At 45.3% G+C, this 25404-nt stretch overlaps 1 protein-coding gene across 2 annotated transcripts; it reads right to left on the minus strand.

Annotated features, from left to right (window-relative positions):
• Positions 1–11084: 11084 nt before the first annotated feature.
• On the minus strand, positions 11085–24207 carry chst3a (carbohydrate (chondroitin 6) sulfotransferase 3a). 2 transcript variants are annotated; one of them, XM_054799705.1, is made up of 4 exons: positions 23990–24207; positions 15107–15250; positions 14475–14993; positions 11085–13190 (listed from the first exon to the last, which is right to left on the minus strand). In XM_054799705.1, exons 2-4 carry the CDS (start codon positions 15184–15186, stop codon positions 12494–12496), a joined length of 1296 nt encoding a protein of 431 aa, XP_054655680.1. In that variant the 5' UTR covers positions 15187–15250; positions 23990–24207; the 3' UTR covers positions 11085–12493. The 2 variants fall into 2 exon arrangements, with proteins under 2 accessions (XP_054655680.1, XP_054655678.1); XM_054799703.1 differs by having other exon boundaries at positions 14475–15008.
• Positions 24208–25404: the final 1197 nt, after the last annotated feature.

Genomic DNA, 25404 nt, shown 5'->3' on the forward strand with positions numbered 1-25404 from the left:
AAATGAAAAGAATCTACAGTATGCCGGGGGGGTGACTTGGTGAGGCCAAACGCTTTCTATGTTGCTGTCAGGCTTGAGTAGGTTCTGGCCTACCTGATGGCTGTAGGCTGGCAGATGAACACATGACGTTAAAACCTGGTGAGTGAACAGGATGACTGCATGATCCAAATTATTCTTGGAAAGTTTCAATCCATTTTGGTCTGGAATCCACCCTTCTGATGGGATTGCTTTCATCCAGTTTTGGATCAAAGTGATCCCAATCCTACTGAACCCAAAGTGAAGGTTTGATCCAGATCAAAACCAAGATTGTATTACGTGATCTAATCTGATGACAAAATCTGTTTTTTAATAATAATCTCTTATCCAATCTGTAATATGTTATCCAAAATCCAAGTGGACTAGTTCTGAAAAAAGGGGCCCTGGTGCGCGAATAACGAGCCCCTTTGGGCCTGTTAAGGAAGCGCATGTGATCTCATCCTATCCCGAGGTGTCCTGAGGTGTTAAGTTGCGTTTTGGGAGTATTAGTACACGCACTTAACCTTCAGTCCCCGGCTGCATCCCCCTCGGGCTTGTTAGCACAAATGCAGCTGCTCTTTTCTCTCCTTTGCCGAACCCGTCAAGGAGACAATGTGGAAGGGAAGTGAGAGATAAAGTTGCCGGGCTGTCTTCCTTGCACTGTTTGTTTGCCGTGTCAAGGATTGAGAGATTACACGGCTTCCACGAGGCGGAGGAAGAGGGCGTTTCCTCGGGCAAAAACATGACTTGAAGAGGCGAAGGAGGATTACTGACGCTCGCGTTCAGATCTGCAAAACCTGACGTGGCAGCAGAGTCATCATCAACTGGCGAACATGAAACCCTGCTGGTTGACGTCCATTTGTTGCTTTTAGGACACAAACAGTCTTTTCCAATCCAACCTAAACTTACACTCCCTCTGCCCGCTCAGCGGTGATGGGAACTCACAGCCGCAAGTCGTCAGCAGCGTGATTGATCACCCGTAGATAAACATCACATAGATCAGGACAGACATTGGTCCCCCAAAGGAAGAGAGGAGTTGTCACCTGCCAGAGGAGTGCACGTGTGTGACTGACGTGGTGAACCGGCACACCGGCTGGCGGCTCTTTGGAATTCTGTTTGACCAATTCCTAATGTGGGAAGCTGATGCTGATAACCGCAGCCTGGATCATTCCATTATTCCAACATAGTCTCCTTCATGGAAATGCTCTTTCACTTTCACTTTCACTTCACTTCACTTCACTTCACGCTTCACGCTGTTACCACCACCAAGTATTACAGAAAATACCCTAACCAAAAACAGTGGATGAACTGTGATGTAAGGGCTAAGCTACGTGCTCGTTCGACTGCATTTGTCATGGGCACCGCTGAGGACTACAAAAAGGCCAGATATGACCTGAGGAGGTCCATACGAGAGGCCAAAAGACAGTACAGACAGAAGCTGGAGGGCTACTATTCCACCTCAGACCCCCGGCGCATGTGGGCGGGGCTCCAGCACATCACAGACTATCGACAGCGGAGTAGCGTAGCCACGTCCAGCCAAACCACACTTCCAGATGAGCTGAATGAGTTCTATGCCCGCTTTGACACCCAAACTCCTGATGAGCAGAGAGGGTGGCTGGACTTGGGGAGCACACAGGACTCACCTCTCATGGTGACATCAGCTGATGTGCGCAGGGTTCTAAACAAAACAAACCCACGAAAAGCAGCAGGGCCAGACAACATCTCAGGACGTGCACTTCGGGTTTGCTCATCAGAGCTAGCTGATGTGCTTGCTGACATATTTAACCTGTCGCTTGCACAAGCATCTGTACCGACCTGCTTTAAGTCCACCACCATAGTGCCCGTACCCAAGAAGAGCAACGTGACCTGCTTGAATGACTATCGCCCTATAGCACTCACTCCTATTGTTATGAAGTGCTTTGAAAGAATAGTCATGACCCACATCAAAAAGAGCATCCCGGCCACTGTGGACCCTCTTCACCTACGATTGTGTGGCCTCCCAGAACAACACCAGCATCATTAAATTTGCGGATGACACTACAGTCATCGGCCTGATCACTGGTGGTGTTGAAACATCATACAGAAAAGAGGTGGCGGACCTCATAGCTTGGTGTCGTGATAACAATCTCCTTCTCAATACAGATAAGACCAAAGAGATGATCATCGACCCAAGAACAAGGGAAAAGGAGCCGCATAGACCCCTGTTTATTGATGAGACTGAGGTGGAGAGGGTGAAAACCTTCAAGTTCCTTGGCACACACATCAGCGAGGACCTCACCTGGTCTCACAACACCCAACAAATTCTGAAGAAGTCCCAAAGGAGACTGTACTTCCTGAGAAGACTGAGGAAATTTGGCATGTCCACCACAATCCTGAGTTGCTTCTACAGATGCACTATGGAAAGTGTCCTTACCGCCTCCATCACTGTTTGGTACGGTAACTGTACAACACGTGATAGGAAGGCACTCCAGCGGGTGATCAAGACCTCACAGAACATTGTTGGGGCAGCCCTCCCCTCACTGCAAGACATTTATAAAACTAGAGTCCTACGAAGAACACACAACCTCATCAAGGACAGCACACATCCACAACACTCATTATTCACACTCCTACCGTCAGGCAGACGCTACAGGAGTTTGAAGTCCAGGACCACAAGGCTGGCAAACAGCTTTTACCCACAGGCCATCAGGCTTCTCAACGAAGCACTCACACACGCCGCACGCAACACACGCACACACACATTCATAGCACTTTATTTATTTATTTATTTGTATTACTTATCTGTATTAATGTCTCTTCTGTTGTTGTTGCTTAATTTATTGGTATTTATGTTTCTTATGTTCTTATACTTGTGTTTTCTTTCTTTTCTTGGAAGAATGAACAGAATAAGAATTTCATTGCATAGCAGAACTACCTGTTTTACTGTGCATATGACAATTAAATTCTTGAATCTTGAATCTTGAAGCGATCATTCATTCATTCATTTTTGAAAAAACGCGATTTAGCGACCGTACTGATGACTTTTGAGGCATTTCTTTTCAATACAATACTGATTCTTTTTTGGCATTTTTATTCCAATAAATAAAACACATGACAAATACCGTCCATTTAACAACTTTAATGTGCATTTTTCACATCATATTAGTCGTACTTTCAGTCGCTTTACTTTATTTTGACACAGTTGAACTGGTACCATTAAGAAACACATCTGTCCTCTTCAAAAATCATCGTCATATTTTTCATAACTTTTCATCAATTTCAGTCCTGATCATGAAGTTTGACATTCTGAAATCCATCCAATGTGGTATTTATGATCAAAGCTTGATCCTGTACGTGTGTAGGAAAGTACAAATAGAGTCATATGTGACTTGTGCTTGAATAATCACATACCAGTTTCTCTATTAAAACGTAAATATTAGGGTGCACAATAATTATTGGACTGATCATTATTGGGGCTGAGGTCACAAAAAACATTAAAAACTAGCTCCAATAACCGATAAAAAACAAAATCAAATCAAATCACCACCAAATCAAGCGTTCCCTTTCTGTGATGTGCCGCAAACGGCCTGCCGCAACTTCCCCTGAGCTCACTTGTAAACAAACATGTCGTCAACCGTGCGGGACACTTTGCCAAATGCTCCGAGTGTTCTGCAAGCATTCAAACAAACAGAGAGCTTCAACACATCAAACCTTACCGTGTCCGGGGCTTGTTCTTGTCACCGCGGCGTTTCAAAGGTGCAGAAAGACGACCCGAGGGCTAAAGCCACCTGTCATTTCATCATGGAAGTGATGGCGCTGACAACCAGCCCTTTCATCGTTGCTGAAGATACCAGAAGATACCGTGAAAACCTGGGTTTTAAGAGGCTAGAAGTCCCAGACGGGCTTTCTTACTCCTGCTCCCATGACCAGAGGACACTGGAAAGGCTGTGTGGTTTCGAGTGAATAACTCAATAACCTACAGTTACCCACCTTCTTTTTGCAAACGCAGCCATTAGCTGCCAGATTAGCGCATCACAGATGATGGCTGATTCTTTGAATGTATTAGCAAGCATGTTAGCTCAAAGCTAATCCAAGCACTTGGCTGTCCTTTGGCCAAGAAAGGTAGAAAAGCCAAATGGCTGGGCTGTGGAACTTCTAGGGTTAAAGCATTCGACTGTGGGAGCCGTGTTGACATGAGGGGGCAGAGCTTTCCACAGTCTGGGCACAACCAAAAAAAAGGCCTGGTCTTGTCTCGGGCACCCCCTTTTGGAGCCGGTCCTCGGACCTCAGTGAGAAAAATAACAGCCCCTCTCCTGTTACGGCCTGCTTCCGATGGACGTCTCACCCTCTTTGGTTTAGGTATGGTAAATAGTAGCGTTTTCTGCATGGGGGTGAAGCATCCTGCCCTGAGGCACCCCAAACATCAGAAGAGGGTCAACTATTCTCTGTTGTTGGTTTAACCGTCTTGTGAATTGTGAGCAGGAAACAAAAGTGTGACTTTTTGAACAATGTCCGTCCCAGCGGGTCACATGAAACCCCCTCACCTGTTCCTGGAGACCTTATGCGATACTTAAGCAAAGGGAGGGAAAGAAAATGTGCAAGAGGTGAATGGTCACAGCGACAAAGGGGGGCCAGGAAGAAAAGCATGAGCGCCCTTTATGTGCATTGCGGCTTCTCAGTCGCTGTGTTTTACCTTTAATTAAAACAGTCACAAGTTCCATTGAGCGGCAAATCAAAGGGTGAGCACGCCGTGAAGCACATTCAACTCTGTAACCCCGAGTGTGAGTGTGTGTGTGTGCGTGTGTGTGTGTGTGTGTTGGTTGGTGTGTGTGTGTGCGTGTGTGTTTGGCAACCAGACTGGGATGAAGCGGATTTAAGCTGGGCCCGTTCCCATGGTCGCTCACTCAGGACTGCTCATTGCTCTCCTGCCGAGAAATGAAAACACGACGAGTAGTTAGATGGACTGACTGCAACCGGATCCAAATTAACCATAAAATACGGGTCGGGCCACAACCCCCCTTCATGAAATCAAAGAAAAACCCTTTCTTTTCGATGAAATGGGTCGTAACTCCAAGTGTTTATCATTTGTGTGTGTCCATAAGGCCAAATGAACCTTGATTGATCTTCTCAACTGAATGCCAATGAAGGGTCAGCAGTGCCGCCTTTTTGATCCAAAACTGACAACAATCTCAAAGTGAATGTGATGATACCACACCTGAGCTGAGGCAGTGAAGCACCATGCTGGGGGGCTGTTTTCACTGCTTCTATATATTTGTTACGTCATACATTTCGATCAAGATGTTTAATAGAACTACGTCATATATTTCTATGGAGTTGTCTAATAGAAGTACGTTCAATCATGAGATGCTTTCTTGTGTCTTTTACAGCTAAAAGATCCACTTTCACCAAAAACATCACCACAATATGTCCACGCTATGAATCTTTTGGGGCTTAGCTGTGTGTGTGTGTGTGTGTGTGTGTGTGTGTGTGTGCGTGCGTGTGTGTGTGTTTGCAAGAAATGATGGCGCTCCATCTTCCCCCAACACAGTTACTAACCTGTCACGTGACCTGTCATCTTGGCTTCTCCAGTGCCTAGCGTCGCCATGTCTCAGCACAACAATAAAAGCAAAGCAGAGAATGGATCCGTGTTGTCTTGTGTGTGTTTGTCACACTCGACCCCCCCGCAACGCTTTCCACACCATTTCACTGCCTTGCTGCGTCTTCCCGTCAGCTCCTCATCTATTATAAAACACACATTGGGTGGCTAATTAAAAATGCAACGTGAGTTTTTTCGCTCGCTCACACCACAAAACGGGTTTTGTCCCGGCAGGCGGGCTCGGGAGTCCCTCTCGAGTTCCCTCCAGAAGGGAAAGTCAAAAAAGAACGAAAGAGGTGGTGAATTATGCAAGGCATATTCAAAAGGGAAGAAATTGCCAGTCATAGCAACTTGAGACGGTCGGACCTACAGATTGATTGACAGGGGGGTGCCTCCAGTGTGGCTGGGGGTAGAGTGACGCTGAAGTCAGTAGAACCTTCCCTTGAAGTTTGCATCAAAGAAAGTGCTCCAAACAATTCAGAAGTACAGTAAAGTACCGCAGTTAAATTGGGGGGGACGGTTCCAAGTGTTTATGTAGCCTAGTGTAGGTATTTTGAGGTTGGGGGGGTTGAAGTTTACAATGGGAAGTATAGTGAGATGGGTGGTAGGGTGGCTGTACGTTATGTCGGTCAGGTTGCTTTTATTGACGGGCTTGAGGCAGGTGAGCGGCGTTTGGCAGAGGTCACAGGCTGGATGGTGACCTTTGGTGTGGCCTGCAGGCGGAGGTGTGAGGGACACTGAGTGGTCGGGGAAGAAGTAGGATGTAAATTGTCAGAGATGGGGGTGCGTATGCTGCAGGTTGTCTGTTATTGACATGATGCGCATGCGTCAATGATGCTAACAACTTTAACGTAATTCATGAAATAAATTAGTTACCATCGTTAGCGTGCTATTTCTGACAGCCCTGGTATATAAGTACATGCAATAATGTTGAAACTAGTCAACAAAGAATAAAAAATAATCTAACTATATTAAAAAATGAATTCCATATTTTGGACATGCATTCTTTCTAGGCAATGTGGCCCCCGGGCCTTGAGTTTGACACCTGTGGTCTAACGATGCTAAAACTGGGGGTACGTGTGTGTTGCCGGCGTGTTTATGTTCCATTTTTATGCCTCAGTTCCTGTTTCATGCCTTTATTTTGTAGCACTTCCGTTTTGCTGCGTCCTGTGTTGCGTTTACTTTACTCCGCTCATATTGCGTTCAGGTGCGTGCTCCTTAGTTTGTCGTGGCGTTGCTGTTTGTTTTAGCATTCCTCGCTATTGCTAGCTGTCACTGTGGATCCCTGCCGCTGCACTGCAGCTTTTATTCCAAAGAGACATTTTTCCTGCTCTCTGCATCCTGGCTTCGCCGCCACAACAGACACCAAACCAAGACGTGACAACATGTATGCTAGCTTGTCTTACAAAAGCTTGAGCACAACCCATAGGGGGCACTGCAAATGTCCCCTATGTAATACTTGGGCTTTACGACGTCTGGTTTATGGGTGCTCTTCACTGTGTCATGATGAGGGAGGGGTGTGTTTGCTGTGGTGTCCAGACCTCTATTGTATTGAATCAACACCGGCTGCTTACACAGGAAGTGGCCAGGAAACAATGCTACAGGTGACAGTGTATCCCGGGGGCTGACCACCTGTGTGCGTGTGTGTGCGTGTGTGTGCGTGTGCGTGCGTGTGTGTTGATCTGTTATGTTCCAGTGTGTTTATAGTTTTGCAACAGAGTCAGCGTGCGTTTGGGAGCATAAATACCAAATACTCCCATCTTGTGGCGTTAAAAAAACTACCTCAGGAGGTTGGCTACAGCCACAGCCAATGTTTTCTGACGCGGCGCTAATTAGTGTCTCCTGCGGTTATTGGCCACACCTATCAACTGCTGGATGGAGTCATTGAGTGCAGTTTTTACGGTAAATACATGAAGTACTGCATTGCTGTACATACCCACTAGTGTGTAAATAAATATCTTACAAGGTTGCTTCCTTGATAAGAAATCAAAGTGACGCTGCAGGAGCATCTCTGAGGCTCTGTACTGGTGTGGATCATTAGTAAAGGAACGTAGGCGACGCTGAGCCCAGGCTGGCTGTCATTATTTGCGGATTAACGCTGCTGGCCTTCACCCTCTTTCATGTGGACATGTTTTACACCTCCGTCCTCGTGAGCACCAGTGAGGGGTAAAGACAGCCTGACCTCCGACACACCGGGTATTCATAGCAATGCATCGTGCTATGAATTAACCTTGCACATAGGAACCATCACCCAAAGACGCTTCCAACACACGTGAGCATGTGGCTGCCTGCCTGCTTCTAAAACACACAGTCATGTATCCTATGGGGTCTGCTGCCCTCTGCAGGACGAACACGGAAGAGCAAGTCACTATTGGAGGCCTTTTCGTGACGCTTCTATGACTTTATCCATCCATGGATTCAATGAATTTGATTAATTCTGATGATTTCATGCTTCATGTTGTCATGCATGCATTCCAGAGAGGCAGGCTATCTGTGCACGGCTGGCAAAGGACTCCGGCAACACAAGACCCCTCTGTCAGCCGGAGCAGCCCCGGACGGAGGCACATGAGGCCACTCAGTGTTCCAGCCCCACCTCAGGATTTATTTACCTTACATGCAGGGGCAGCCAAGAAGATGGAGTGTGTGTGTGTGTGTATGTATGCTGTGTGTGTGTGTGTGTGTGTGTTTACCAGAAGTGTAGCACTGAGGCCTCCTGTCCTTATATAATACTGCATCCTATGATTTATTTCTCAGAAACCAACCCTGATAAACACTTAAAATGCATGCAAACATATCTTTTGGGGTGGATACCTGTAAAAGGTAGTAGTGTAGGAGGATGCATGTGGATGAGGCCAATAGAAGAGTGGCTGTGAACGCTTCCTGTTTCCTTTGCCCCCTCTCCCTTGCCTTCAAGTGCACCCCCACCCAGTGCCGCTAAATTATTATTCCGTTTTCTGGCTGACGAAAGTGAGCTAGTCTTGTGGAAAAACGATTCATTTGAATTAAAAATTCTAATATCATTGAAATAACATTTCCATAAAAACACATAATGTGTATGTATATTTCTTGTTACTAAGAATAACTCACGTCAAAGCTGCATTGTGTGAATATCTTGTTTTGCCTAAAACGCAAAGATAAGACGTCCGCTTGATGGATCACTAAGGAAATTGACATTTGGGAGGCTGAAATCAGAGGAGATTTCCACTTTTACATCAAACAACACCCAACCAGCTGTGGATGGCTTAGATAAGTGATTCATCATCAATAAATGGATGAACTGTTGCAGCTCTGCTGCTGGGAGAAATGAAGAAGTAGCTTTTTGCTTGTAGCGTACATTGGAAGTGCAGCTTAGTAGAGTCACCGTAAACAATGAGGAGGTTGGAGCCAAACAGCAAGTTTTGAATGTGACAAGAGTCTCATTTGAACAAACATTTCAGTTCCAACTTGCATGGACACCCCAGGATGCAGACGTGACCTTTAAAACAACGTACCTCCACTAGCATACAAAGCAGCCATTGCCAAGCAGCGTGGTTCAGTCTGAAGGAGTCAAGTGTGCGACGACCTTCTGCCTTTTGAAATACTGTACTTCCACAGCGACACCCCCCTTAAGACGCACTTGTTGCAATGCTTTCCTGTTCACGTTCTAAAAGCGAGGATAGGAGAGGCGCCTCCGATGCTATCCCTTTTCATGTGCCAAACGGCAATTTGAGCGGAGGCCGAGCCAACGTGAACACAATGCAGCAATTGATGCAGAGTCACAGTGGATACCTTTTATACGCCATCTTACCGCTACAGCACCTGGGTTTCACGAAGACACACCTTTTACACGCCAACCCTGCCCTACGAATCACCACAACCGTCTAGAAAGTCACCAAGGCATGGAGGATATTGTGTATTAGACTTTTAATGTGAAAGTGGTGAAAGTGTTAGTGCGTTGATGCTGCAGTTTAAAGGGAACGTTTACAGCAGTGGTCACCAACCTTTTCACACACACACAATATATGCTTTGTGTTGTTACTGCTTGTTGCTTTCAACATGTCAGCTTTTTCTCATTGTGCCTTTTGCTGTATTTTTAGCATTTTTGCTGTTTTTCAAATGTTATTTTGTTTCTGCAGTGACGTGATGATAAATGAGCAACGGGCCGCAGATGGCCCCTGAGCCGTACGTTGGGCACCTCTTGGTTGGGTTGGGCTGGTGGCGTCAGCTTGTTCTCTCAGTGTGGTGGACGTGCGATGCAGATTGAGGAGAGAGGGGCTGGTCAATGCGCTACGACAGTCGGTCCTTAACGAGTGCCGTCATCGCGGATTAAAGATTTTTTAGGAGGTGCACGTCTGTGGAGTTATATTTGTATCTTAGCTGTGAGGTAGCAAAAACAGACTTTGAGTCCTATTAACGTGCAATAATTACTGTTGTGTGCGCAGGCACATCGCTGCAGTGCACTGTCACTCCCTCACTCCCTCACTCGACCTTTTTGCTAGTGTGGGGGGGGAGGGTGAGTCGTGTAGGAGGTGAGCTGGTGTAGTAGTGTACCTCTGGCTGGGTTTTGGGTTTTGGGGACTGAGCTTCTTGCTGGGGCTCGCGGGTTGCTGCCTGGATAGCGGCGAGGCGTACGGGCGTGTTCAGTGGACAAAACGTATGAAACAAGGAACAAAACAATCACCTTCATTTAGACAAAAACATATTTGACTTTTTGAAGACAACATATATCACTGGTGAAACTTCCAGAGGATGAGGCGCCTTCTTTAGGGCGACTTTCAATGTGAGAGCACATAGTTTGATGGCCTTCTATGGGTCTCCTGCGGGTGCCCAGAGTCAGGACTAAACACATGTTGGGGCTGCGTTTCACTTTTATGCTGCCAAAATGTGGAGGTCTTCCAGGAGATGTGTGGCAATCCTCAACGCCAGCAACGTTCAAATCCAGGCTGAAAACGCTTCTGTTCAACACGTGCACATCACAACTCAAACTATTTGATCTGCACTTTTTTGTCTTATGGAATTTGATGTAATGATTTTAGAACCATTTGACGTTTTTATGGCATGATTTGATGAAGTGATTTGACCCTTCTTTTGTGGACAACACTTTGAATGATGTTGTGGATGAACTGTGCTCTACAAGTACTACAAGTACTACAAGTACTACAAGTCCAGTAGCACTCAACTCAGTCACTGTTAATGTACTACACTGCTGATGGGGGTGTCATATAACCTCATGTCAAATAATGCATAGAGCTCCACTATGCTACCAGTGTGCCACGGAAGCTAACGTGCCTTCACTTTTAAGTCCCCGAATCCCAGAAAACTTTTTCACGACGCCAGAAAAAGTCGTTAGAGAAAGTCGCCAATTTGGCAGCACTGCTTGTGTCTCCCTCTGCCTTTTATGGAGTTTGGTCCCCTGCTGCAGCCAGTCTGGGGAGCCGGGGTCCTCCTGACGTGTATTCAGGCCTTCCATCTTCCCAAACTAGAAGACGGTGATGCTGTGATGAAGAAGCAAATCCGATGAGTCAAAGCAGTTGAAAAAGGAGAACTTTATTCCAAGCAGCAAGCATCATAACAGGTGGGCCTCCATGTGACAAGGCCAGGTGAGATCGCAAGCACCTCCCGCGGGAGATGGGCCAGCAGTCACACAGGGTTTGCAAATCATTACGTCAACCAGGTTGGGCTCTTTCCTTACCTGGTCAAGCTAATGACTGTCACATCTATGGAATCACGGCGCCAACCAATCTAGCATCTTTCAAACATTGTCCACATCTGGAAAGTCAAAAGGAGGCCCAGGGCCCTCACTAAAATCCTATTGTAGGTCTGGTGGGACCCCCTTTCAGGAGCCATCCTCTATGTGTCTGTGGCAGGTGTTGACGTCTGATCCCAAACTGGTATTACTGCTGGTCCAACTCCCCTCAGAGCCTCACGTTCCTGGAACAGACATGGCGTTCTCCAACGCGTATAAGATCATGCTGGCTACACTACACTCCACAAACACCCCCGTGCAACTGCACCAGACTGACAGACAGCCCCAACAAGAAAGAAAACAAAACAAACTTTGGGCCCCCGGGTGCTAACTGCGTGTACGTGAACACCAACAGTGGCGACCGACAGCCACGAACGCCAGCGGTTTTATTTGGGCTGAATGGACATTTTTAATCAGTTTCATTTGTAATTGGGGAAAAATACTTCATTATATGTTATATCTTTCTTGGACATGTTTTGGTTTCAAAGCTGCATGTCTCTTTTAAGATGTGTAGCAAAGCCTTTGTTTATTTTACAAAGCTGTCCCATCTGCTCATGCAGTTGGGGCGGATCAGAGGTTTTCATGTTCATGAAGAAAGTGTTTTTTCACAGAACTTCAAAAGCGATTGTTTGAGCACCGTGAAGCCAACAAGGCTCTAGAAACTCTCAAAATAACTTTGGATTCCGACTTACTTCCGACATTCAAATCCCTCTGTTCTATATCTTCATGAAGATGATACGTCCTACTGTACTTCCTGTGTGTGCAGGATCACACCAGCGTTCCACTGAATGGCATTTGGTGGAATACTTCTGTGACATCGCTACATGAGTTCGAGCACGTTTGTTTTCTGGGGCGATCCCAGCCTTCCCATAAATACTGACGTGCAGTACACACAAACACACACGACAAACAAACGCACACAATAACAGGAGTCATCCGCAAAACCGAAATATAATAAGCTGTCAGTAAAATCTCTTCAGACATTTTTCGTTCAAAAGCATGAAGCTGAGGAGTAAATCAGGCTTCTCGGAGGCCGTAGTACACAAATAAATACGTGATTGAAGCATTCCATCTTCCCAGGAGGCACCTTGTAGGCAAAATGTGGCAAATACATTTTGGTCTGTGCAAGAAATGCTTGTCATGGCTCAAATTCATACAGTCACACACACCATCCCATTTTAGAGAAACATCTGGTCCTCCACCAAACTGATGGACTTATTGCGGAGTGTCTTTGCATCGTCTACAAACTTGTAGCCAAACAGCTTCATGGTGGGTCCACAAAGTTGCTGCACCATCTGAGCCAGTGTGAAAGGAATGCTGAATCTCCATTTCTCTGCCTGCTCCGATGAGTTCTTCTGGGTGGAGTAGATCCCGCTGTCTCCCTCCCTGGCCTGGGTGTTCCTCAGAATCCACTCCCGGGTTTGGGGACTAAAGGGGATCCCAGTGAACCTGTACATCTCCTCGGCTTTCTGCATGGGGTAACGAGCGATGTCCTCGTACCGTACCAACATGTAGCGTCTCCTCAACCAGTGAGGTTGGCTCAGCCCCAACTCGGCGGCCCATCTGATGTTGTCACAGTTGCCCTGGAGGCTCTTCACTTCAACGTTGTTCTCAGGCACCTGGCCGGTCTGCACCAGCGCCTTCCATGTTTGGTGAGTTGAGGAGAAAGCCACCATGCGTGACGCCAATACGGCACGTGGATCGCGGACTAGCTGAATTATTTTCATGTTCAGGCGGGGGTCCTCCACCAAAGGCCGCAGGGTTTCCCACTGGTGGACACGGACGGTCTTGATGGCGTGGTGTTGTTTGGTAAGGCAGGACTGTGAAGCGAGGGTCAAGTTGAGCGGACCGCAGCGCCGATTTTTGCAGGCATACCTAGAACAAGAGCAGAGAGGCACAGCATAAGTCAGCAAGCTTTGTATTAGATCTTCTCAAAGCACAACACTACACACAAACTACATGAAGCAATTTCAGTGAAAATTGCGTGTGAATGCAAATGCGGCTCAAGCTAGCAACCATCAGGTCGTTAGACGACCACTCAACCTGAGCCACCAGGCACAGAATGTTACATGTAATGTTAAATGGCACATGAATTTCCACCAATAGGGGGCGACATTGAAAGTGTCTATTCATTTTCAAGGGGGAAAAATGTTACAGAAAATATAGAATTATGGAAAATGTGAGAAAAGGCCGATTTAGAAATGTATTATTTAGTTAGCGGACAAAAAACGGCGACAGATGAAATGCTCAACTGGGTTCAGGGGTCTCATCTATAAGGCTTGTATACGCTCAAAACAGGGCTGAAAAGTTGCAAGTACCGTTTTCCACATAAACTATGATCTATAAAAACTAGGGCTGTCAAAAATAGCTTGTTAACATCGGTAACTAATTTATTTCATCAATGACATAAATATTTTTTGGCTTGATTAACGCATGCGCACCATGTCAAGCCACTCTGTGCCCCCACAGAGTCTGACGCCTTTCATACCTCCAACGTCTCCAGTCCCCCTCGGAACGGCACTTCTTCATTGTCACTAGACGATGGGATGGTGCATGTCCCTGAACGCACCTCACTGTAGTCAAGTCACAAGTGGGAAGTGTTGTTCCGAGTTGGACTGGAGATGTGGAATTGCACTGCAGTTGATGTGTTCAGGTGACTGTCAGACTCTGTGGGGGACACTCATGTGCCCCCCGTCTGTCGTCAAAACAGAGAGTGGTGACTTGGCATGGTGCATATGCGTTCATTTAGCTAAAAATGTTAACATAATTAATGAAATAAATTAGTTACCGCCGTTAACGTGCTATTTTTGACAGCCCTCATTTTTATACATGAGACCACAGGTCTGGAGACATACTTGTCGTCTTGATCACCTTCTTCCGCGAGGTACTTGCTCATCTTGGAGGTGCGTTTGGGCTCCTCGTGTTAAATGTAAAAGTACAGTACCATGCAGGGAGGGGCTGATGGTCTGCTTCAGAATGTAGTACATATTAAAATTCCCAGGCCCACCACCACCATGCTTGATGTGGGCAAGATACAATGATCTCAGTCCTCCCTTGTGTTGCCAGCTATTCAGACAACAACGGATGGAATCATGATGAAAAACCAGGAAGCTTCAACAGCCAATATCTTAGTTGGCGCTTCATCCGAGTCAACCATACCTCTCAAAAACGTCCTTGGCGACGGGAGAGCAGACATTTTCCTCGCACAGCGATGAACTGGACTCTCGACGGAACAGCGAAGGGGTCACATGGTTCTGGGGAGGCGGCGAGATGCACTTCTCCAGGGGAGTGTAATCACACAGGAAGAGGCCCCGGAGTACATCACGGTAGATTCCCGGCAACTGGCTCCCGTAGTTAGCGTCTGCCGTCGTGGTCAGCATGCGTTCTACGTGCCACAACGGCTCAAAGAGGTAGAACATGTTCTGTCCGTGCTGGTTGAAGAATTCACCCACAAACGAAGAACCCGATCTCGTGGTGGCCATGAGTAAGACGTGCTTACGACCGCCATCCAGGTTTCTGAGTTCTTGGTCATGCTGGTCCTCTGTTTGATTGGAGTTAGCCTCTGTTGTAGCGTTGACCTCGGAGAAGGCGCCAGGACTATTTTGTGTTTTGTTGCCATAATCCAGTGGAGATTGCAGCGTCTGCGGGGGTGTTTGCCTCTGCATCATAACAGAAACCCTGGTGAGAAACCAGCTGAATTAGATGGAAAAACAATTAGCAAATGAGGCAGCGGACGACCACAAAGACTTGTTTTTATGGGCTAGATGAAATGCATGGGTGTAGGAGTGTACCTTGATATGATGTTGCTTTCCTTTTCGATGATGACCAGAGCCACGATGAAGATGAAGACGATGGCATATTTGATCTTCATTTTTCGGGTCCTGGCGTGGCAACTCAAATTCTAGAGGATCCGTGTGGGGCTTCTCTTATGGAGGCTGCAGCAAAGGAATATTCAAGAAAGGTACTAGCATAGAATGTGAAACATCCAGCTGTCTAGGGTTACGTGAATGTACAGTGGAGCCTCTACATTCATGTACATTAATCCATGTGGTCGCTATCGGCCTATTTCACTCTTGGGTGGATCGGCAGCATAAAACCCTGATGGGAGCATCCCTGTATGGCACCATCTGAATCTGTCTGAGGAGCGATTAGCTGTCTGACTTAGAACGGCTGGTGCCAACAAACAACAAAGAGTAACAGGGAGATCGATTAGACTTTGCTTAACTTTTGTTGGCAGCTAATCACTCGCTCCAGCGCTGGCATTACAATAGTTTGTCTCTACTCCTGTTTCAATCAAATTGTAAACATTTCACAGCTGTTAGAATAGAAAATCCAGGGGGACTTTGGTCCTGTGAACACCATAAACATGGCTAGCAACTTGCACAGAAACAATACAGGAGGACTTGCACCAGCCTGAACTTGAAAAGGCTGAGAAGATCGTGGAAGACGCTTTATCAACTCAACTCCAGTAGATTTCTTGAGTTTTATTTTCACATTTCAACTATTTACAGGAGCACAGGTTAGGTTGACAACCTTATAATCAGAGAGGAATAGCATCAAATTATTACTCATTACTATGCAGTTTGTAATTTTGGAACAACAATAGCTGTCATAATCAATAGCTGTGGTTTGCTTGTGCATCCACTAGCAAGGTGCATACAGCCAACTTTTAGCAATTTCTACACAAACATGAGCACAATTAATGTCGGGTTATATCCCGCGTGCACAAACCACTTTCCAATCACATAATCTAGGCATGCTAATCCAATCTTTAAAAAGCCAAACAGGATCTAATCAAGGTGTTTACATGCGTGTTCAGAAGCTGGTTTTAAGCCACTTCATGCAATAATGCGTTTTTTTGTGCATGTAAACGTACTTACGTACTTTGAAACAGAAAGTGCAACCAAAATATGTTCTACCTAACCTAATCAATAATCCTGATGAATAATGGTGATTTTAATATTGATCAAAAATAATGGTGACTATCTGTTTGGCCCTAAAGTGTTGAAATCACACAGATGACTTGACTGAGCCACGTGGCTGTGTTCCCCCGTGAACTGGAAAACATCCCCCCCCCGCCCATCCACCTAAATGGTGTTTTTCTGAGGGTCCCAGAAGCAAAGTGAGTCGTACACAAAAGCTGCTTGGTGTGAAAAACGGTTGAACATTCCTGAGGTTTCGCTCCAGGCCAACTAAATTAGAAAGGTCAACATGGAATCGAACCTTAACCTTCATGCCATCGTGCTGTATATCAACCTGTCTCCTATGATGCTCTCCTTTGTTCGTTTTGAAACTGAACACAGCCAACGTCAGAAGCAGTCGCGCATGAACGCCGAAGAGCTGAAGCTGAACTGAAATGCTGAGTATTGAAATGGAGAATGAATCAAGAAATGTTTACAATGAATATTCAAATGCTGGAATAGTTTGAGGGCTGAAGTAGGTTGAGTTCGGGTCGAAGACGTTGCAGCAAGTTCCCCGCAAACGACCAAAGCCAAAAGTCTTGCTTTCTTCCTTCTTCGTCTCCGATGCCAAATCATTTGGTTAAGAAAACGTCCACTCCTGTTGCACAAAATCCTTGAAATTGCCACAAATGTGCCACAACAGACCACGAATTGGGGACACACTCACGCCGTGGGAGTTCCCAGTTGCGATGCGTTCAGGTTTGACACAAATACATGTCGCATAAAATACAAGCCGCATAAAAGACGACATAAAAAGATCTGATTTAAAAAATAATAATAATCTGATACATATCTAAATCTGCTTGATTTGATATGCGGCAGAACCTGCTTATTAAATGTTAATATTGCCGACGATCGTCTTCATTTTAGCCCAAATCGTGTTTGGGATTAAAGTTCAATGAATTGTGCAGCCGTGCTGCGTGAAACGGAGGTGATCCAGGTATCGCAGTTGGACTCATGCCACAGCCGTCAAAAGCATCGCCTCCGAGTCGCTCCAGCTTGAGCGTGTTTCCATATTGAAGACCCACTGGAGCGTTTGGCCAATCGGACTATAAAGCGCCATCATCTGTTTATGGTGGCCATCACAAGTGGATCACAGATAAATTCCCACTGGATGTCTTAGCGACGTGACTATCACTGGCCTGGCGAGAGATAACAATAATAATCCTGGATTGGGTTGATACTGTCACATGATGTCACACTATGTTACCTGATATTACCTTATCATATTACTTTATGCTTTTCCTCCTACCTATTTTAAACATGCCTGGAACACCTCACCATGAGGTGTCTGGGAGGCTAGATGAGACTAGATGCCTGAGCCACCTCAACTGGCTCCCCCCCATGTGAAGGAGCAGCGGCTCTACTCCGAGCTCCTCCCCCTATCTCTTATGGGGAGTCCAGCCACCCCACGGAGGAAACTCATTTTGGCCGCTTGTATCCGCAATCCCCTTCTTTCGGTCACAACCCAAAGCTCACGACCACAGGTGAGGGTGGGAACATAGATGGGGGGGTAAATTGAGAGCTTTGCCTTCTGGCTCAGCTCTCACTAAACAGCCGTCATTTACTGAATGAATTCATGAATGTTTGAAAAATGGCCATAGAGTGAGGGAGTGATGTGTGAACCGCAACGTAGCGAGGGACGACTGTATTTAGAAGCATGCTGGAGAGAGGGTGGGCCCTATGTGTACATAGAAAACATTTGACATCTTTGACTTCAGCTCATGAAAAATGGGAGCAAAACCAAAAGTGTTGCGTTGATATTTTTGTTGTGTGATTCCCAAAGGGATTGGCAGTGAAAACTGCAAATGGTAGCGATGATAAGGTACATCTGGAAGTAGGTTGACGCCAACAGCCTCCAACCACCATCAAACATTCATTGACTGGAGGCGAGGGGGGTGAACAGCAGTGACTGGGATGGAGGAAGCGGGGTTCGAACCACCAAGCCCCTTCTGGACCACCTGCTGAGCCACTGCCACCCGGCTTGGGCGCCTTGAATTGATTACGTTTTCATTGTAATGACTTCAACTTTTCCATGTGACGCCTCAACTTGAAAATCTCTTGCATGTTGTATTGTAGCTCTGAAGGACACCAAGACACAGAATTTAAACTCTTATCGTATCTTTAAGCAATGGGGGGGTTTAGGGTTACGGTTATGTGCTACGCCCTTGGTTGCTATGACAACTGCCTTTGGAATGCATCAGCTTTGCTTCCACTGCTATCCTGGAGTGAGACAATGAGCTGCTGCCATTAAGGCAAAACCACCCCCACCCCCGAGATGTTATCAGCATGTGCATTCATGTCCTTAAGCCTCCATTGGCTGCTCTTTGTCATTTTCCAAATACTTTTCTATTAAAATGAATTTCACAGCTTCACTCAATGACGTTTAAAATAAAAAAAATGTTCATATTTGTATGTTATGAAATATGTTAAATACATATGTGCATATTTGTATGTTATGAAATATGTTAAATCCATATGTGCATATTTGTATGTTATGAAATACATATGTTCATACATCATCGCTGCTTCATGGTTGAAGATGGCTAATCATTAGTCATAATATGCACATTTGATGTCTTTTTTGCCTAAATGAAACATTTTGATGGCTACATGAATCCAAATATAAGACATTGTGATGACATGTAGTACTCTACACCGGTCACTAGGGGTCGGTAATATTCCATTGATGAGACATTAGCCACCGCAGGAAGTGCTGCACCAAAAAGGAACTCTCCCAATGCTAACATGTGACTCTATATTATTTCTCTTCTTATTGTGTTATTGTCTTATTTATGTCTTATTATGTCAACTATGGTGGGTAGTAGGAGTGTAAAGGTGACTATAGGGGTGTTGTAATAATAATGTTAGAAAAACATATTTAGAAGGTCGTGAACAGCTTTTCTATTCTCTAAGTAGGAAAATATTCCATTTATAGGTGAGGAATCCTACTTGGTGGAAATGTACTCACCAAAGTGGAGGCTGGAACCAATCATCAGAGATAAAAGAGGGATTACTGTCCAAGTTTTGGAGTTTTTGCTTTGTAAATAAATTTGTTTGGGGATTTTCTTCACTCCGATTTTCTGAACTGTGCATATTTGTGCACCTTTTTGCACTGCTGTGGGAATGTGTGTAAATAAAAAGCACCACCAGAATTGTTTGACTGAGCCATCAGTTTTTTTTTGCTTGTGGGATTCTTTTGACATTTGAACAAAACCCCTATCCCTGGAGGTGAAGCGGCTCGAGAAAAATAAAGAAAAACATTTTCAAACCTGCTAAGCTAACTTTGATGTTTGACGGCAATATGAGTGGATTTTTAGTTCCTACAATTTGAGAGTCCGGGGGTACGCTGAAAAGCTTTGTGGTAGACCTTTTACATTGTAGATGCCCCTACTGTAGGTGTCAAGTTGTTTTGTAATTTAGCCTGCCTGAACATACTTTAGCCTGCCTGCATGTATTTTAGCCTTTCTGCACGTACTTTAGCCTGCCTGAACTTGAAAAGGCTGAGAAGATTGTTGAGCAGGGGTCACCAACGTGGTGCCCGTGGGCACCAGGTAGCCGCCCCATGACCACATGAGGTGCGCGCAAGCCTGCTTTTCATTCAGGTTTTCAGTTAATAATGAAAGAACAGTAGAAAGAAATGCATTGTGAAATACAACATGTGAGTTGTGGACACCAGCATTTTGTTCATGTTCTGGTAAAACAAGCATATTCGCTTTGTTTGGGTTTAAAATAAGCTCTGAAAATAAATGTTACAAAAATGCGTAGCTCTTGGCCATTTTCATTTTGTAAAAGTAGCTCTCACAAGGAAAAACGTTGGTGACCCCTGCTGTAGAGGATGCCTTATTTTGTTGAGCTCATGTCACATGTCAACTATTTGCAGCAGCTTGTCAGGTTAGGTTCAATCAAGGAGCAATAAAGCATCCATTTATCACTTGGAGGTCAACACATCGAGCCAAAACATTGTTCAATGCTTAGCACATGAGTGTGTGTCATTAACTGACAACTGATCGTTGTTTTCTCTGCACTGAGTAACAACAGGAAGGCAGCCATGCTATCATGAGCGGGATGCCCACAAGACAGATGGAAGATGGAAAGGTACATTTTCCTTTCAGGTGCAGCACCCCTGCTAGCCTGCTACTGAGTGTTGAATCGGAGCAAGTGGACTTGGTTTTTTATTTCACATTAGAATAAATAAATGCCATTTATTAGATAAATAAGATCATTGAGAAGTTTACATTCACGAGTGAGGGAAGGTTGGAGCGTGAGGTCGACAGGCGGATCGGTGCAGCGTCTGCAGTAATGCGGTCGCTGTACCGCACCGTCGTGGTGAAGAGAGCTGAGCTGGAAGGCAAAGCTCTCAATTTACCCCCCCATCTATGTTCCCACCCTCACCTATGGTCACGAGCAGCGGGCTGTGACCGAAAGAAGGAGATGGCGGATACAAGCGGCTGAAATGAGTTTCCTCCGTAGGGTGGCTGGACCAGGAGGAGCTCAGAGTAGAGCCGCTGCTCCTTCACATGGAGAGGAGCCAGGTGAGGTGGCTTGGGCATCTAGTCCGGGTGCCTCCCGGATGCCTCATGGTGAGGTGTTCCGGGCATGTCCGGTCAGGCGAAGGCCCCGGGCAGACCTAGGACACGCTGGAGAGATTATGTCCCACAGCTGGCCTGGGAACACCTTGGCGTCCTGCCGGTGGAACTGGAAGAGATGGCCGGGGACCAGGAAGTCTGGACTGAGATTGCTGCTCCCGCGACCCGGACGTGGATAAGTGCAAGAAAATGGAATGGAGAAGTTTACGTTGACAACTGTCTGCAATTTGGCTCGCCGCTTGTTGTTGCAGGATGTTGGTGTGTCCCACAGCCAAAGCAGTTGAGCAGCACCGGGTTCGACTCTCTGGGCATCACTTGAACCCCAGTGAGCTCCTTGGAAGCAATTTTAGACTTTCTGTGCTTTTCATCGTTTACGTTGCAGACAATGGATACAAGATTCAAAGATTGGCAAGTTTTTCTTGTCAATTCACCATGGAACTAAGGGGACGTCCACACGGAAACGTTTTCAGTATTTTATGCTCTCAGCCTTTCATCCACACGGAAACGTCACCGCAACTTGCTAGTTTCTTCTTTGCAAATACAGGAATAGCAGGCAAGTCAGAGTCATATTCATACTAAAGCTACTATTTCATGGATGGTTGCAGGAAGTGACTGTGGTGCCCCATTAATTCAATGGCATATAGGGGGAGGGGGCGTTGAATGGATGCATTTCACACATCTCCACCTCCAGCCAATGGATCCACCACCACCACAAATCTCGCTGCGTGCTAATTACGTGTGCAACACGAAGTACGTTTAAACACACCTGGAAAGGTGGGGGTTTAAACCACAGTGTCACATCTATGTGAAGAGGGGGCCACGGCACGCACCAGCTCTCATCTTGCATGATTTTTTTTTTTTGTCCTTTATTTAACCAGGAGAACCTCATTGAGATTAAAAATCTCTTTTTCAAGAGTGTCCTGGCCAAGAGGCAGCACAATTTGCAAATTACATCAGACATTCATACACACATAATAAAAAATAAAACTATAAAAATACAAGGTAATAAAATTAATCAAGCAAAGCATTTACAGCATGATGATTTTTCAACCCAAACATTTAAAAGTCTCTCAAAAGAGTAAATTGAGACCAACTGATCCAGCTTCAAGTCAGATTGGAGCTTATTCCAGGAAAATGGTGCAGAATAACTGAATGCCTTTTTTCCTTGTTCTGAGTTGACTCTTGGAACAGTCAACGTGATAAAGTCTTCAGATCTCAAGTTATAGCGATCAGTTTCTCTGGGCAAAATATAATCACATATATTGGCAGCAGTAGGAGCATAGCTTTATATACAAAATCTAATCACATATATACCTAGGCAGCAGTCGGAGCATAGCTTTATATACAAAGAGGTACCAAAGTTTCAGCCTGCGTAAAGACAAGGAAGACCAGCCGACATTATCATAAAGAACACAATGATGTGTGAAGGATTTCAGGTTTGTAATGAACCTTAAAGCACCGTGGTAAACAGTATCAAAGGCATGTAAGGCCTTAGCTGGCGGATGCATGTATAAAATGTCACCATAATCCAACATTGATAAGAATGCTGCAGACACCAACCTTTTTTTGGCAGCAAAAGAAAGGCATGATTTTATCCTGAAAAGGAAACCCAATTTTACTTTAAATTTTTTGCCAACTGCTGAATATGAGGAGCAAAAGAAAGTGCTTCATCAAGCAAAAATCCAAGGTACTTATAGGCTGACACACGTGCAATAGGAGAACCTTGTAGTGTTATAATATTAGGCAGATTTTTGAAATTAGATTCCCAAGCATTTGTAAACAACATTACTTTAGTCTTCTCTGCATTTAAGACAAGTTTTAAGTCAACAAGGCATTTCTGAAGCATGTTAAAAGCTTGCTGCAAGTTAAAAATAGCCTGAGTAGGTGTAGTTTCTGCGCAGCATAAGACCGTGTCATCAGCATAGAAATGAAACGTTGCATCTAACACTGTTTCATCAACATCATTAATATATCAAATAAACAAAAGTGGTCCCAAAACAGAACCTTGCGGTACACCTTTAGACACTTTCAATAGACCTGATGTACACCCCTCAGCCTGTACACACTGGTATCGATCAGAAAGATAATTGCCAAACCATTTGACACTTTTTTCTGACAGGCCAGCACTAATCAATCGTTGTTTTAAAATAAGATGATCCACAGTATGAAATGCTTTTGAAAGGTCAACAAAGAGAACTGCACAGTGTTTTTTTGGTCTTTATAGTCAATAAAGTCATTAATAACTTTAAGAGCAGCAGAAGTTGTACTGTGGCGCCTCCGAAAACCAGACTGAACATCACAAAGAATACTATGATTGGCCAAGTAATCATTCAATTGCTCAATTACAATTCCAACATACGATTCCAACAGTTTAGCCAGTGCACACAATTTGGAAATAGGCCTATAATTATTTAATATACTTGCCTCACCTCCCTTAAGTAGCGCGTGTACGTAAGCAGTTTTCCAAATACTCGGGAAGTGAACAAGCAAAGATTAAAAATATATGTCAATGGCTTGGCAATAATGTTTGCAGCAAGTTTCAAATAATAAGGCTCAATTTTGTCGGGACCTGCTGATTTTGTTATATCAAAAAGCTTCAGTGCCTTAAGCACCTCATCTTCCGTGATGGGGATAAAATTAAAAGACCGCCCTTGACAATATACATTACTGTCTAAAGAGCAATTGGTATTTAGGTTGGATGTTTCAAACAAAAAACCAGAGGAGACAAAATGCTGGTTGAAACAATCAAGCATTTCAACTTTGTCCATAATTAAATGTGCATCTTTAAAAATGCATTGAGGAAGCTCAACACCACGATGATGACTTCCAGAACTTTTGTGGGTTACTCAGATTCTCTGAAGTTTGAGACATATAATAATCAGCTTTAGCTTTTCGAATATTTACAGTGCAAGAATTTCATAAATGTCTAAACGCCATCCCGTCAGAATCTGAGTTACTTTTTCTAGCTTTAGCCCATGCAAGGTCTCGCTTATGATGACAACGTGCTTCGACATCGTCTTTATAAAGCGGAAGAATTTTGGATTCCATTCGTTCAAAATCCCGCGTTAAAGAGGCGCTGGTGTGTATGTTCAAATAAGAGTGAAGGTTGTTTTTGCTAACCGACCTTTACGTTGCTCTGTCTGCATCACGTAGTGGCGGCCAGCGGCGTGATGGCGGGAGAAACGTCGTCCAAGGAGCATCTTGCTGCATTGTCTCCGGCGAGGACACACTGCCTCATTGTGTCCACACGACAAGCCACAAACATCCACGGGGACAAAAATCACAATATCTTTTTTTAATGTTGTCAAAATCGAGAATCAACCAACCCCCCCCCCCCACATGAAAAAGTTATCCTCAAACTTTCCCCCCACTAGTGCGTCCAAAAGTGAGACGTTTCATACTTCTTCCTCGCTGGTCTCATCTTGCGCGAGACTGAAAGCACGCCGCCAAGCAGCCCGCTGAACCCCACCGGGATGACGTCACATCACTCGGTGCGCGTGGTAGGACGTCCTGTGGGCGAGGTCACGTGTCACGCACCACACATGCCTCTCTCTGCTTTGTGTGTGTGTGTGTGTGTGTGTGTGTGTGTGTGTGGGTGGGGGGGGGGGGCGTGTGTGTGTGTGTAAGAGCCTTTTTTTGTATTTTGGGTGACTTTCCAGCACTTTTACACGATGTCACATTTAGCAAACAGGAAGGAAATGAATATATGCTGTAGCTACAACACCATTACCACAATACAATCATTAGAGCCCTGTAGACATGAAATAACACCCCTATATGTAACGGATGCCAGCCTGTGAGGCTGCGCAAGTGTACGTTAGTAAACCTCACTCCCTCCACTGAACACACAGTCAACAGTCTGGGCTGTTGGCCGTGTGGTCTGCGCTCTTCGCCTCCCATTGCAAAGGTATTGTGTTCGAGCCCTGGTGAGGGCAGTGCGAAGCAGGGCGGGCTACGTATAATCACCTAGACATTGCGCAACTCTTATGCTGCAGGGACTCGAGGCGGCCACTAACTAGCAAGCTAGAGAGCTAACTGGTTAGCCTTGAATGTATTTCTTCAAAACTTCTGGTAATGGTTTAATTTTATTTGAACATGCATACAAGTTACAGTGGAATGCATCACACAATCCAATTCACAGTTGCACATGTCCAAAAGGAGTAGGAAGAAGCACGCACGAGCCAGAAACTTACCACTTCCACACGGAATGGGAGGACAACTTTTCTTTCACTCGATCATGTCAGACAAGCCATGGCTGGCTTCATGACGTCATGCAGTGTTAAAGGGATATTTGTTTTTTTTGGACATGAGGTTGTATGACATCCCCATCATCATTTCTTCCGGCTGCGTGTGGGGGAAGCCCCCAATCCCATACCCCTCCTTTCCTAACTACCCCCCTGCAACCCCCCACCCCCAAGACGTTCTCCAGCCTTATCTGGGTGTGTCTCAGCATGTGTGACTGGGGCCCCAATACCACCCCCTCCGGCCTCTCTGTGTGTCTGGCAGTGTCTCAAAAATGTAGTTTTCCCATTTAAACAA

This window comes from Dunckerocampus dactyliophorus, chromosome 14, assembly GCF_027744805.1.
Source record: "Dunckerocampus dactyliophorus isolate RoL2022-P2 chromosome 14, RoL_Ddac_1.1, whole genome shotgun sequence".
Lineage (NCBI taxonomy): Eukaryota > Metazoa > Chordata > Actinopteri > Syngnathiformes > Syngnathidae > Dunckerocampus > Dunckerocampus dactyliophorus.

Excerpts from the sequence above, each read along its gene's own strand:
- chst3a (XM_054799703.1), bottom strand. The coding sequence starts at position 15,186 with ATGAAGATCAAATATGCCATCGTCTTCATCTTCATCGTGGCTCTGGTC. Across the intron at positions 15,009-15,106 it reads GAAAGCAACATCATATCAAG|CTGGTTTCTCACCAGGGTTT; the intron begins GTACACTCCTAC and ends CATCTAATTCAG. Across the intron at positions 13,191-14,474 it reads GCCAAGGACGTTTTTGAGAG|GTATGCCTGCAAAAATCGGC; the intron begins GTATGGTTGACT and ends CTCTTGTTCTAG.